The sequence below is a fragment of the Copadichromis virginalis genome, linkage group LG1, assembly GCF_057382275.1.
Source record: "Copadichromis virginalis isolate Kocher_CV1m ecotype Utaka linkage group LG1, C_Virginalis_male_GT1.1, whole genome shotgun sequence".
In the NCBI taxonomy this organism is placed as follows: domain Eukaryota; kingdom Metazoa; phylum Chordata; class Actinopteri; order Cichliformes; family Cichlidae; genus Copadichromis; species Copadichromis virginalis.
In genome coordinates this window covers 36,522,548-36,536,665 of record NC_140618.1, presented here as the reverse complement: position 1 = coordinate 36,536,665, position 14,118 = coordinate 36,522,548, and the positions used below count along the sequence as shown (strand labels likewise).

Sequence of the window (14,118 nt, the reverse complement as noted above, 5' to 3'; positions counted from 1 at the left end):
TGCATTTCAAACTTTTGCTTTTTTGCTTTGTGCTGTCACTGAAATGCACTTTGGATCTGACAATCTGAGTGCCAAATAATTATGTTTATTTAGTTCACATTTCTTCCAGTGACCTTAAAAATGCAGTCCAGTTATTTTTGACCTGAGTTATGACTTCAAAACAACAACAGGGTAGACCCAAAAAAGTTTATTCTTTTCATCTGGACGTAGCGTTTTCAGTTGGAGAAATGTTTCATCATTCACCTGAGTGACTTTTTCATACACATACATTTGCATAATGACTGAAACTAGCACCACTGGTGAACAGTGGGCTGTGAGGTCAGTTGTCATGACCATTGATCAACAACCACTCACCATTGATCAGTTTTGAAGGGATTTCCTAACCTGGATGATTAAACAAGGATTAAGAAAACAATAGGTAGTATCGTCAAAATAATAAAATAATTTCTATGAAATAAAGCGCCACATACTAAATGTCTAAATGCCCCTTGTCTGTACTAGAAAAACTTCTGACCAGTAAGTACGCTGAAATAAAATCAACAAGCAGCCTACAAGGCTTTAGTGCTCTCTAGTTCAGGATTACGTTAGGCCCGTAGAGAACAAAAGGAGGTTGAAATGTCTTAAAAGCAGCAGGAAAAGAGCAAGGATTAAAGTTCATTAATGCTCATCAGAGAAAGACGAATATTTTAGAACACCTCTAAAACAGAGTGCCATCAGCACACTGAGCTTGGTGATACCATTTTAAAGAAAATGGATTGACTAGCAGGTGGTGCTTGTGTATGTGTTCATCTGTTATTTAGAAAATAACCTGAACTGAAGTAAAAGTTTGTTTTTTTAAATTTACCATCTGCTTTGCAAATTTGAAAAATCAGAGTAAAAAGGAACACAGCTGCAGCGTGTGTGTAAAAATGTCATAGACACAGATGTTGATTCATATCAACATATTAACATACTTAGTAATATTTTATTGTTGTGGATATTAAGTAAAAAGTGGTCAGGAGTTCAAATGTGATGTACGAGCTGTTACATATTTCTTTGAGTTATTATGTAATATACTGCAGCTTTTCCTGTTTGCTGTATCACATATTTCAGACAGGACGCAGCCTTGGCTCCAGCTATTCTCCAGTGGAGCAGGCTTATCACCCCAACTCACTTCAACTGTGATGCAAAGCAGCTTTCATGGGCTCAGACCCACAGGCAGGATGACAACCCTCTGGAGCTCAGAAGCTGCAGTGTTAACTGACTAACCTTCAGTTTGCAAGCAGCCTCGACCCTTCAACCCGAGCATCTCCTCAAAGCCTAGCCTTCCTGCCCAAACAGCTTCTCTGTGTATTTACTCGGAGGTGGAAATGGACACTTACGAAAGCTCATGTATTAAACAATGCCATCTGTGCTTGAGGCAGGCCAGCTGTCGAGAAGAAGGTGCGACAGATGATGTGGTCTTAGCTTAAATATTCAGAACGTCATTAGCACTAATCATGCATTGTGACTGTACAACTAGGACTGGATAATGATGAAAAAGTAGAGCAAAGTTAACTTTTGATTCTGCGCACCACATTGGATGTTAACAGCCTCAGCTCTGTTGGTCAATTGTCAAGTCAGTTCCCTAGAGCTCTTAGTTCTAAGAAGGCTCTTGTTGGTTGGTCTAGATTCTCAAATTAAAATGACTCAGTAAGTCTCCACTAACTCATTAAATATCCTTGAGATTAGCCAATAGCCATGCTAATAAAATCAATGGGGAAGGCATTGAGAAATACACAATAAATCTTCTTCCCCACACCCTCCAAAAAAATCTGACAAAATTAATAGAGCTAATCTGTCAGGATATGTCACACAATTTTCTTACTTTTTCCAGAAAGAAACTAAAATAATAGTATCAGCATTATTTTCTCCAAGAGCTCAGGCTGGCTTCTGTTTCAAATCGTCAACATTATGGACGTCAGCGGTCAGGAGACAGGTAAGACAGCAAGTGTATAAATCCTTCTGTAAAATGTGGTTAGTGCACTATTGTCAGAGTGATTGGCTCACAATGTGTAACACGCAACAAACTTCTACTAGTTCCAATTAGGGAATCTGGGTGGAAAAGTCTAATTAGATTCTTTATTACTCCACATATTACTAACAAATTTCAGCGGCATCAGCAACAATATTGGAGACAGTGTGGTCACTTAAAGACCAATCACTCTCATATCTTCTGGACATGTACACAATTGACACCATTATGGGACAGTATATTCAAGTTAATGGATGACATCATGGCTTATGCCACCCCTAAGGAACCCAAGACCTTCCTACTGGGTCTGCTACCCAGAGATTTGATACCAAAAAAGGACAGAAACTAGAAAGGCCATAACAAGGAATTGGATTAGCAGAGCAAGTGCTAGAGATTATAGAAGAAATACACTTGATCGAGAGACTAACTTTCTTTCTACGACTCGAAGGACATCTTTTTCCACAACACTGGACTAAATGGCACAATTACAAGCAAAGGCTTGAAGACTGTTATTTAATCCAGTCTATACCTCTTTATTTGTAAGATTCTTGAATAGTGTCCCAATTTGTTCCATTTATATTTCTGATATATTTTTGTTACATTTTTGTTGCTATGGAAAATTGGAAATAGAAAGTTTAAAAAAATGTGGTGAGTGCAGAAAAGTACCATAAGGTTCAGGCTATGTTAAAGAATGAAGGTGGTCATACCAAATATTGACTTCCAAGCTGATTAGAATTAAAGAAACTCTGTTTTGCCCAGTTCTGTACCTCTGAGACTTTTCATGTTTCTGTGTAAGGAATATGAAGAGGCCAGTGGGGTGAGGACACCAGCTAATTCATTCAGTCTGTTTCCTCTGCACATGGAGAGCTGTCGAGAGTTCAAGCTACATGTGGACACTGACATTATTCCTAATACCTTGCAAGTCAAAGAGTGAGCTAGCGTCTGTGGCTTTCTCTGAAGGCGCTTGAGTGATGGGGCGCAAGAAGGAGCGGTAGCCCTTCAGAATTGCTGCCATGAAGCGCAGAAAGGCTTCCTGGATCTCTAGCTCCAGTGTGTGGAGACTCTTCCCACAGCTCAACTCTGACGAATCGCTCATGCTCAGCTCCAGCAGCCCATCTGGTCGGTACTGACCTGAAGCAGGAGGAAAATGCATTTTAGCAGCTGACAGCACATATCAGGATCTTTAGGCTAATGTCAACATAAAGGGTAAATCACTACTTTCAGCTGAGCCAGCTGCATCATTTGCATTTTGATGAAGTGGTTCTGATCTAAGTGCATGTGTTGAAAGGTTTGTGCACAGCTGCAGTATTCCAGTAAGTAATCCTACTGTGAATGAGGATTAGTATTACATAATTACATTTTTTTAATCCTTAGTTGATATCCTTATTTAGAGACTTCCAACAGGGTTAAATGTCTCAACTACAACCTCTGGCATGCATATCAATATTCAGCACTTGTGGCAGTTACTGGCTAGATTTTCAACTTCACTGAATTAGAAAATTAAATTATTCAGATTCCTACAGCTCAAGAAGCAGCAGGTTTCATGTTCACTCAGTGGGTATGCTTCCTCAAACGCGCAAAAAGTTGATAACAATACAGTGAGCCCCACACCAGAGCAGACGGATAATTAGGAGATTATGCTTTGATAGGATTATTGCTGGCTTTCAGATTTGAATGGAGAGCTGGACAAAGGAAAGTGAATGGAGAGCAAATTGTAAAGGCAACACAATCAGTGACTACAGATGATAAAAATAGAAGAGCGTGCAATGTGGAGACCTTAGTTAGACCCTAATTATCATTGAAAGTGATCTTTACCATAAATACATCCAGAAATGAACTAAATAAACGCCAACACTGGATGCAGTTTTACAATAATTTGCCCCACCGCTTCAGCACTCACCATCAACAAGCTGCTGGTAGAGATTATTCAGCACATTCATTAGGTTTTTACAAGCTTTCTTTGGCAGAATCTTCCATGTGAGGGCTCGCTTATCTTCATGGCTAGAAAAGCAGAAACATACACTGAGGCCAACATCAACATGAGCAGTGGTTAGGCCAAGAGGGATTTCAGACCACCCCAACGTTGTCTGGCTGGTAATAAGGCCAAAAATGATGCGAACCATTACTGACCTTACCTGGCACGCTAGAAAATTGCATTCTCGTCATATTAAAACAAGTCTGACACTACAAAAATAACCATTTCCACCCAATCTCTGGCCTGATGTCTAAAGTTAGAACTCATGAGCCAGCAGCTATGCTGTCTGAAAAATAGAGGGACCAAAGGATGTTGAGCTTATAGCTTAGAAGGTGCTGTATGGATCGCTGTATAGAACAATGAACACGGTGAAGATTAAGCTCAGCAAAATTCACTTTCTTACCTAAATACCTACAGCTGTGGGAAGGTTTTAAGGATTGTGCTTACTGGAAGATGGTGTTTGTGTCCAGGTCCACGCAACTGACATCCGGAGGGGGATCATAAAGATCAAAGTAGCGAGAGTCCACGCCTACAATGAACGGACAGGGGGCACTCAACACATCAGCCAACGCCAGGGGGCACAGAGGAATATACGGGCAGGGCCAGTGGAACGGAAAAATCATCTGAGGAGGGTGAAAAAGAGCACAAGAGCAGAAAAATCAGACAAACCTCCTTCAGTGAATTTCCAGTTAACACAGGACTGAGCTATAGTGCACGTGGTCAGATTCACAGTATAGCTGAGCCATGTATAGGATTAAAACAAAACGTGAACACCATCTGCAGTGTTAAGAAAATGTTTGTGACCCCCCATCCCCTCCCTTCTCTATCTCCTTTGACCTCCTCGTCCAGGTGTAACAACAGAATTACGGTGGATACAGGACATTCCACATTTCGTTTGGATTAAGGTCCAGACTTTGGCTTCATCATTCTAAAGCATTATGTTTAACTGTTCTTTGGTACTTGTATGCTTTAGATCATTGGCTCTCCTCATTACCCACAGATGTCCTGAAAATTTCATTTGTGTGCTGGTATAATTCTTAATTTTTTCTTAATTTTTTCCATCAGTGATGACAAGTATTTCTATGACACCACCACAATGTTTCACAGATGGAAAAAGGCTCCCATCCAGGAATGCTGATTATTCCTTTCTCCAAACATAATGCTTCTCATTTGAAATAAAAACAATCTATTCTCCATCCACAAAAACACTGGTTCAACAGCTTGCTGGCTTGTCCTGACTTGTCCATGTTCTAAAGAGAAGTTGTGTTCTCCTTGCATCCCTTTACTTCAAATTGCTGTTGTTTAGTATTATCTCGTTGGGGGAAACACGGAGTTAACTTCTGTGAAAGAGCCCTTTAGGTCCTGGGAAGTTACCCAGAGTTCTTTCATAGTCATTCAGACTTTAACATGACATTTTCCTTGAGTGATTTCTGTTGGTTGACCCCTCCTGTGGAAAGTAAGTATAGGTGGTTCTATGTCATGTTTAGCATCACAAACTTTTAATGTTAAGGTCAGGCTTGGATAAATCCACACTCTTAAAAGTAGGACACCCACTCACACCTGCTTGTCATCTGACTGAAAACACCTCTATCTAATTTCACCTTCAAATTTACTGCTCATCTTAGCAGTTCACTTTTCTATCACGGAAAAGTCAGTGGCCAACTATATATTTCTATGACTGGATTTGAAGGTTTTCTTTTTTACCTACAACAATGTTTTATTGTATTTATAGAGATATATAGACAGGGGTTCACAAATGTTTTCTTGCAATTGTAAATGCTGCCATTCATTTAAATTAAGTATAAAACAAGAAGGCAGTGAAACTAAGAGCAGATAGAGCACTCTATGACAGCTGAATGGAGTTACTTACAGACACGAGAGCCTCAGTAACACTGGTCAGTACGGCCGGTCGTAGTGAATGGATCAGGATCTTATGTTCAGTGACAGCAAACACCAGCAAGGTGACAGCGTTCTCTGGCCCAAGGTTGTGGAGCAGTGTGGAAAATCGACCACCACTAAATAAATAAATATATAAATGATTTTCTTTTAAATTGTTTCTTTTAAAATCTATTGTATATATTCTTTGAAAGAAAGGCTTTAGGTTTCTCAAACAACTCTAATATTTATAATATAAGGCCGAGTTCAGACCTGATTATATAAACTTGGCACAGAAAGTAAGGTAATTTGGATTTGGTGGATTATTTCTTTGTTGTAACAACAATTCTTGGAAAAAAATGTGGTACCTGGACAAACTTCAAATGTTGATTTTTAAGTAACCTAAGGTAAATACAACTGCAATAAAAATGTTCAAACGTTAAAGTAATACTCAGCCATGGAAAATTAAGGTAACTGATACCAATAGTACACCTTCAACTAGAACAGGGAAGGCCATTAAAGATGTTGAAGTGCTTCTAATGTTCAAAATATTAAAATGACCATTTAAGTAGAACCATGAAAGTCAAAACATGATCTGGAAGAACAGAAAAAAAAATTCAGATATGGCATTTCTGCTCATCAGAAAAACAAAAACACCCATATCACTGCAATGGTGGTTGCATGTGACTGTCAAAGCGTCACAGTCACATGCAACTGTGACGCTTTGATACACAAATGCAGTCTTGCAGTCCAAATATGAAGAGTGTTCAAAAGGAACAGTACCTGCAACCTCATTACAAATGTCTAAAGTCTGCAAAGTAACATCTGGATCAGCCAAAGTCATTTTGAAAACAAGTGCAGTGGACAGATGAAGGTCACACAGAGCTGTCTGGCAACAATCACAATGATTTGTAGAAATAAAGTGAAGCCGCGCCTAATTTAACAAAAACTTTAGATTGGAAACATATTTTCGTTTGGAGCTGGTGGGGATTCAGGGGCAAAGGAGAATCTGCATGAATAGACAAAAACAGGTACAAACTAACAAACCCTACCCAAAAGAAAGTAAGAGCATTGGCTACGAACCCACATTTTTCTATAAATATTTGTGTGGTCTCAGAATTTTACAATCTCAGTTTAAACTGAAACATTTAAGAAGCAAAGATTTAATTTTTCATGCAGTTTTATTTAATTTGATGGGACCAACATGCCTCTAAAACTTTGAGACACAGACAATAAAAGGCTGGAAATTTAAGTGGTCCTTAAAAAACAGCTGTGAGAACATTTTTCACCTAATGAGTGTCACTGGCAACAGGCCAGGAACACGACTGTATGAAAACAAGAGGATCTCAGGCACCACTGTGGGCATAACAGGGCATGACATGTTTCTGTCATGGAAATCACTGCATGGACTCAAGAACACTTCCAGAAGTCATTGTGCCATCCGCAAATACAGGTTAAAGCTCTATCATGTGAAGAAGAAGCCCTATGTGAAGATGATCCAGGAACACAGCTTTCTTCTCTGGACCAAAGCTCATTTAAAATGTAATGAGGCAAAATGTAAAACTGTTCTGGGGTCAGATTATATCAGTATGTTCAGTTTGAAAGCCTGCATCTCTGATGATATAGAGTTGCATTAGTACCTCTAGAACTGACACTTGCACATGTGGAAAGTTGCCATCAATGCTGAGAGGTATTTACAGGTGGCAGCTTTTTCAGGGAAGCCCTTGAATATTTTAGCAAGACGGTGCTACTGCATCTATTACATCAGCATAACTTACATGCAGTCCAGACCTTTCACCATTTAAAAAAAAGCTGGAAACAAAAATCCTGTATCAGACAAAAATGGGATGCTACACAGCAGTAAATATGACCCTGTTGCAAATTTTTTGGGACATGCTGGTGCAATTTTTTTCTGACAAACTGTACATTTTGTCAGTTCAACAATTTGATATGTTTTCTAACTGACCTTTTACACATATTTCTTTAGATCTGACACCAAAACTAACATTTAGCACTAAGAAACTTTGAGCACAGCTGCTCTTACCTGAGCGGTAATGGAGAAGAGACCGGCTGGCTCAGCATCAGGCTGTCATGAGGGGAAAGCTAAAGAAAAGCTGGAAAATGAGATAAAACCAACCACGCAAAAAAAGTCTGCACTGAATCATTTAAATGTTCATTCATAATGAAGGACCAAAAGCGGTGCACCCCTGCGGGTGAACTAACACCTTCAGAAATCAACTCATTCTTCAGCAAGATGCAGGTTAAACATTCTAGCCTGCATTAAATGCAATAAGCATCACAAAGAACCATTTTACTCTTGCAGTTAAAACATACCTGCACAAGGATGCGAGGCCTCTGAGAAGAAGGGAAGGGAACTTTGTGCATGAAGTGGGAGATGTGCCTGGAATGAAGAAAAATGAGTGGAACATAAGGCCAAATATACCAGCAGTAGGCAGCAGAATAATCCATCTGTTCAACCAGTAATGAGCAGGAGTGAAATACACAAAGCATGACTCTTCTGTTACACATTACCTTACCAGCAGAATTACAAGTATGTATCTGACCAAACACAATTTCTGTTCCCTTTTTTCTTCCTCCATGTGAGAAAAAAATTTATTTTCTCTTTTTCAACTCTAACATCAGGAAACACAGGTCCAGGTTCAGACACAATTAAAACTAAACTAATGACATATCTCAGCGTGACACCATGTAGCAAACTGCCAAAGAAAAGAGTTATATTTCCACAACCCAATCATTGTAGTCGCTAGAACACTAAATAATAACATGTTCAGCAACCAGAGCATACAATTTTTAAATGAAGAGAGAAAACACAGAGTACCCACTTCTCAATGGGCAGGGCATGAGGGCCTGAGATGGAGTAGCGATAGAGGAATGTGAGGAACTTGCGGAAAGCATCGAAGAAGGGCCAGTGAGAGAGCAGGCAGATACACTTGTTGGTGTAGACTGAGCGCGGGCTGCCGTTTGCGGTGCTGCTGGTGCCAGCGGCCATACAGCTGGAGGGAGAGGGTTTGTGAGGGTCGGGGATCAGGAGACCCAGCTGGGAGAGCTGCTGATCGGTCAGGCACTCCTGTGGGTAGGGCTCATAGAACTGAATGGCAGCACCGTAAACCTGGTAGAGGAGAAATAAAAACACAGGAAACCAGAAACAGTCTAAATACTTATATACCTCTGTGATGTGATAATGCCACAGTCAGACACTTTTCTTGGTTTAGATTTGCTTTTGAAAAGGATGCAAAAAAAGATTTTTGTAAATAATAATTGATCTGCCAGTGTTTCTGTGACTGGTTAATAAACTAAAAGAAAAAAAATCATGCCATTTGCAATTTTACATGCCCAACTTCACATCTTAAAATTACTTGCTTTATCTATCTGACCGCCTAAACTCAAAGATTTCATTTACACAATTCAGTCAGTGCTCATTGCAAATGTTGCAAATGAAAATCAACTAAAACCCATCAACCTATCAAAATAGTTCCCAACCACTTTATGCTAATCAGCCAATTAGTTCTGATAAGCCAATCATTTTCTTTAGTATCTCCTCTCTCACTCACACAAGCAGACATACTGGCAAAACCTGAAAAAGTTGATTCTCAGCACACTGGCATACCAGCTTAGCATGTGAGATAGTGAAATTAAAATGTTCTTACATTAAAAATTTTCCTAACATAATAATAATAATAAAAACCCCACTTGAACAGTAATATCAACAGTTAAATTAGCCCACATCTTGTGCATCCTGTGAGTTGACTGAGGCAACACCGCACAGGTCACTGATGAAACATACAGCATGGGAATTGAGTTAAGCAGCGGTAAAGACCTATTGCAGTGCTTTGCCTCGAGGTTTCTTAGCATAATGTAAACTGTAATGGATTTTCTGCAGTTTATTTCTTTTTAGGACATCCAGTACCAAAATGAATGAATGCTGGCTCCTGCCCACCAGATTCTACAGCCTTTTCAGGGCGCAACGACAATCTAAAATGTCCTTGCTGTCCAGAAACTTTCCATCCAGTCTGTGTGTAGCTGTTTAACTTCTACTGATCATTGAAATGCCAACAGTGGTTCAAACAAACAGCAGTTAGCTGAGCTTTATAAATCTCCTCTGCTTCCTGGAAATATGAGACCTTCCCACAGATCAAAGCTAACGGGCTTATCAGCTGTGTTGCCTGTTTGGGTCCGTTTTTCACATTTTCCTCTGAAAGGAACTCAGGCCTTTGTTTGCCAATGAGTGGGTGTGTTTGCTTCTATGTACACACTGTGGTCAAAAATGAAGCCTTTTTATTAAAAAGCACTGTGTTTTCATTCTATGAATGTCTATGAATGACTTTCCTTCTTCCACCACAAAGTTTACGGTTTCATCCAGAAACAGAAAGCCAACTAGAAATAAAACTGGAGATTTGACACCTTTTAACTGACGATAAAGTTACAAAAAAAGTAGCAGAGACTGTGGTTATGGCAATAAATATAGAATATTTAACTTAGGCGTGATTGCTCAGTTATCAATGGAGTCTGCAGACTGCCAGAGTCCAGCTGGGTCTTCCTCTGACCTTGGCTAGTAAATGACAAGGCAGCAAACACACTGTCCTCACCAAATATCCCCCTTAGAGTCAACCTTCCAAACACACACACACAGAAACTTGACTCAGCAGCAGCAGACCGAGAAGGGTTTGGCACTGCCAACTGCTGCTGACCTCTAACTGACCTTGTTCAGCAGAGCAAACGATTAAACAGTGGAAGGCTTTGGATGTTATTTGTTTTCAATCGTGATTGTTTTACCACATAATTCACTAATATGTGTCAATATGACACTAACCACAACTGGACACCATTCCAAACCCAGAGATCAGCACAGCAGGCCAGAGCTTGTGTTTAGATTTGGAAACCAAGGATGTGCCTGTGTGCCTGTTTGAAACTGGAATTGTGCTCCTCTGCTGATGTGTCAGTGAACCTCTGCCGGGTTTGTTTGCATAAATTTACCCTTTCTTCTTTAATAAAGAATTCAAGATAGAAAAAAGCAAAGTTGGGCAACCATAAAAAGATGGCTTGTTGAGAAAAATGAGTTTCCTTTGGACTCCACAGTCCAAAAACATGCACGTTTTAGGATAACTGGTGACTGTAACTTGGCTGTCTGTCTCTATGTCTTAGCACTTGTAACCTTATCTATGGGGAATACTCTCCAATATAAGACTGCTGCAGCCCATTTTGAAATCTGAAAAGCCCCTCCAGTCAACCCAGGCCTTTAACCGTGATCATCACACAAGTCTATTGATTTCTTGATTACTAAGGTCTATCTTGGAAAATTAAAACTGTCCCTCTTTTTGAAGTGTGCTAAGTATTTGGATATTTTACTAATTCCTCAACATATCAAACTGTACGTATTGATGGATCAAAGTAAGTTTATATTACCCGCGTGAACAATGTTTACACCGCACAACACTATATTTTAGCCTTTATATAACTGGAATTGAAGGTAATAATGCCTCTTTTAAAGTGTGATATGATTTATGATGGGAAAATGCATGACTGGGATACTAAATATATCGGGTTACTGGTTTGATGTGCATATGTGTGAGAGAGTGACTCATTAACAGAAACAGAGTCTGCATTGTTGTGCCCTGAGAAGCAAAAGAAATAGCTCCATAAAAAGACAAAAGGAACAACCTTGTCCTTACAGTAGTGTTCAGGCATTTACTCTTCTAGTGAGCTGGTAGATTCTTTTTTGGGGGTGGGGGGGATGGGGTGGGGAGGCTGTTTTATTGTTGTGTTTTAATGCAAAGTTGCTGCCTTAAAATACAAAGCACTACATATGAGTTTATAAGGTTTTGGCAACATGCCTGACCTATTTTTACTTCTGGCATGCAGCACAATGTGGTTTTCTCGTGCCCTACTACAGTGTATGACTCTGTGGTCGTGTCAGCTGTACAGATGGCAGTTGAAGTCTGTTGATGAGGTCTAACAGTCAGTGGGAGGCTCTCAGATCCAATGCTGTTGCCAGAGAAGCTTGTAAGTCACCTGGATGAGTGAGAAATAAAGTAGTGTGGCCAAATATCCATTCATTTATCTCACCTTCTCTCCAGAGGCTCCGGTGAGGACAAAGGTGGAAAAAACAGGGAGGGAGTATTTGGTGTTAGCTGGCCAGCACTCAATTGTGGCCCCCATGGGAAGGCAGAAGAGAGGAACAGACTCTGGCAGAGGGAATGACTCATAGTCCTCCTCTGGATATCTGCTGAATAAACCTAACAGAAGGAAAAAAAGAAACAACAAAACCCCAAACAAACAACTGAGAACTCAATTTAGAGAGCAGCTGAGGGCAACAGCCTACTATGAATAACAATTACAAGCTAATGTGGATGCAAAATTGCCTTTCTAATAAGCTTAAAAGCAAACAAGTGCAATGTACTATAATCACAAAGATAATGTACAACTTTATCGAGGCAACGTGTCACTAGAAACGCCTGGCTTTGTAATAAGCAAACAGTCCTACATAATCGCACATTCAGACAATTAGTTACTGTCAGTGGACACAAATGAAGAACAATGAAGTACTGATTTTACTTTGGCACTTACTTAACTCTTGAGCTGCATCCAGCTTGATAAAGGATGATATGAACTAAGCGGTTACACAAAGAGCTTTACGATTTAAAGTTATGCCTTATTAGGAATGTGGACACTTCTGCTAGTTCAAGTAAATGACACTGCAAACACTTGCCAGCTACTTACTAAACAGTAGGGGTGGGGGAAAAAATCAATACTGTGTAGTATCGTGATATTTTGTTTGCTAATAATGTATCGATACAGGGACAGCAGAAATCGATATTTTGTTACAAAAAAAGTTTTTGTGGACTGGAACTCTTCAGAGCATGTTGATCCTTTTTCTGAGCAAGAATCCTGACATTCCTTCACTGTCCAAATGTGTTTAACTTGTTTTTTGGCAGCAATAAACATGACAGTTTACTTATTTTAATTTAAGACATGTTTTATTTTAATTAAGTTTAAAACTTTTTTTATTTAATGTTAAATTATATTTTGTTTTAATTTACTTTCAAATTCTTCAGTTGCTGAATGGGCTGCATAGTTTTCATAAATTGCATAGTTCAGAATAGCTATAATTGTACCAGATGGTTGCATTCAGTTAAGTTGGACTAGACTGTAATACAAACCGTTCAGTTTGTCAACAATAAAACTGACTGAAATGAGAGAAAGACTGAGTGCGAGGCTTTGATATTAGATAAAATGAATATTGATAAAGTTTACCTTTATGTACAGAATTTGAATATCGCAAAATATTTTAAAAAATTGCAATAATATCGTATCGTGCGTTAAGTATTGTGATAATATCGTATCGTGGGATGTGAAAAACTGTGTCATATTCTTTTTAGTTGTGAAAACTGTGACGAGTACGATACAAACTGGTGAAGGTAAAGCTGAAAGTAAAAAGTTGTATTTTTAGAAACAATGGTTGTGGTGCTAAAGATAAACTTTTACTTTGAAAGCAAATGGCTTCCATTTGTTTGTGGTGTACTTTGCTAAGTCTCACCACAGCTTGGTGATGATCTTTAGCTTCATTTTTAGTCTCCTCCAAAAAATAAAATATAGCCCTTTAGCTGTGGTTGATGAGAATGCTGAAATAAACAGCAAATGTGCCACAGGAGCCAAATAATTTCTTGAAAATGGTTATTAAGCTCGGTTACACTGTAAAGTTTCACTGAATTATACAGGCAATCATTTTTTCTGTTAGTCTAATATATATATATTGGATTACAAAACTTTAACACTAAACGCACTAAAAGGAGGAGGGCCTTAGCAGTTCCCTGTGCTAAATACCCTACTACATTAGACACTCTGACTAATGTCCTGCTCCACAGCTATAAGTGCTCCTTCACATGTCATTTCTACATGAAAACCAAACATCCATCGCAGAACAAACTTATCTTTGCTCACATATGGATTAAACCTGAAGCTTGTTGCTTGGTGGATTTCCTTCCTGGCTTGAAGTGTTGAAAATAAGCATCATTTCTGTGAGCTGACTCATCCAAAGCATTAGATAATATCGCTTCACAGTCTGCTGCATATTCACAACACAACAAAACGTCAGCAAGTCTGAGACTCAGCCAAACCCGGCGACTCTGAGCCAATAGTGTTATCAGAAAATCTTATGTCAGTGTTTTTGAAATGGGGAAGACACACAGTATTTAATGTGGCATAATCACCACCTTACATGTAAATATATGCTAACCATTAACTCCCTAGCAGGGAA

At 39.2% G+C, this 14,118-nt stretch overlaps 1 protein-coding gene across 7 annotated transcripts in view; it reads right to left on the bottom strand.

The window, feature by feature from the left end:
• The window catches only part of LOC146719166 (C-myc promoter-binding protein-like), an 85,587-nt gene that overhangs the window by 37,395 nt on the left and 34,074 nt on the right, over positions 1-14,118 (bottom strand). For all 7 annotated transcript variants that reach the window (XM_085460996.1, XM_085460992.1, XM_085461006.1 and 4 more), the window contains 8 exons: positions 11,928-12,097; positions 8,687-8,973; positions 8,178-8,244; positions 7,888-7,946; positions 5,839-5,983; positions 4,416-4,591; positions 3,894-3,994; positions 2,909-3,124 (listed from right to left, as the gene is read on the bottom strand). In XM_085460996.1, coding sequence (XP_085317122.1) covers positions 2,909-3,124; positions 3,894-3,994; positions 4,416-4,591; positions 5,839-5,983; positions 7,888-7,946; positions 8,178-8,244; positions 8,687-8,973; positions 11,928-12,097 — 1,221 coding nt within the window. The remainder of the gene's footprint in view (positions 1-2,908; positions 3,125-3,893; positions 3,995-4,415; positions 4,592-5,838; positions 5,984-7,887; positions 7,947-8,177; positions 8,245-8,686; positions 8,974-11,927; positions 12,098-14,118) is intronic.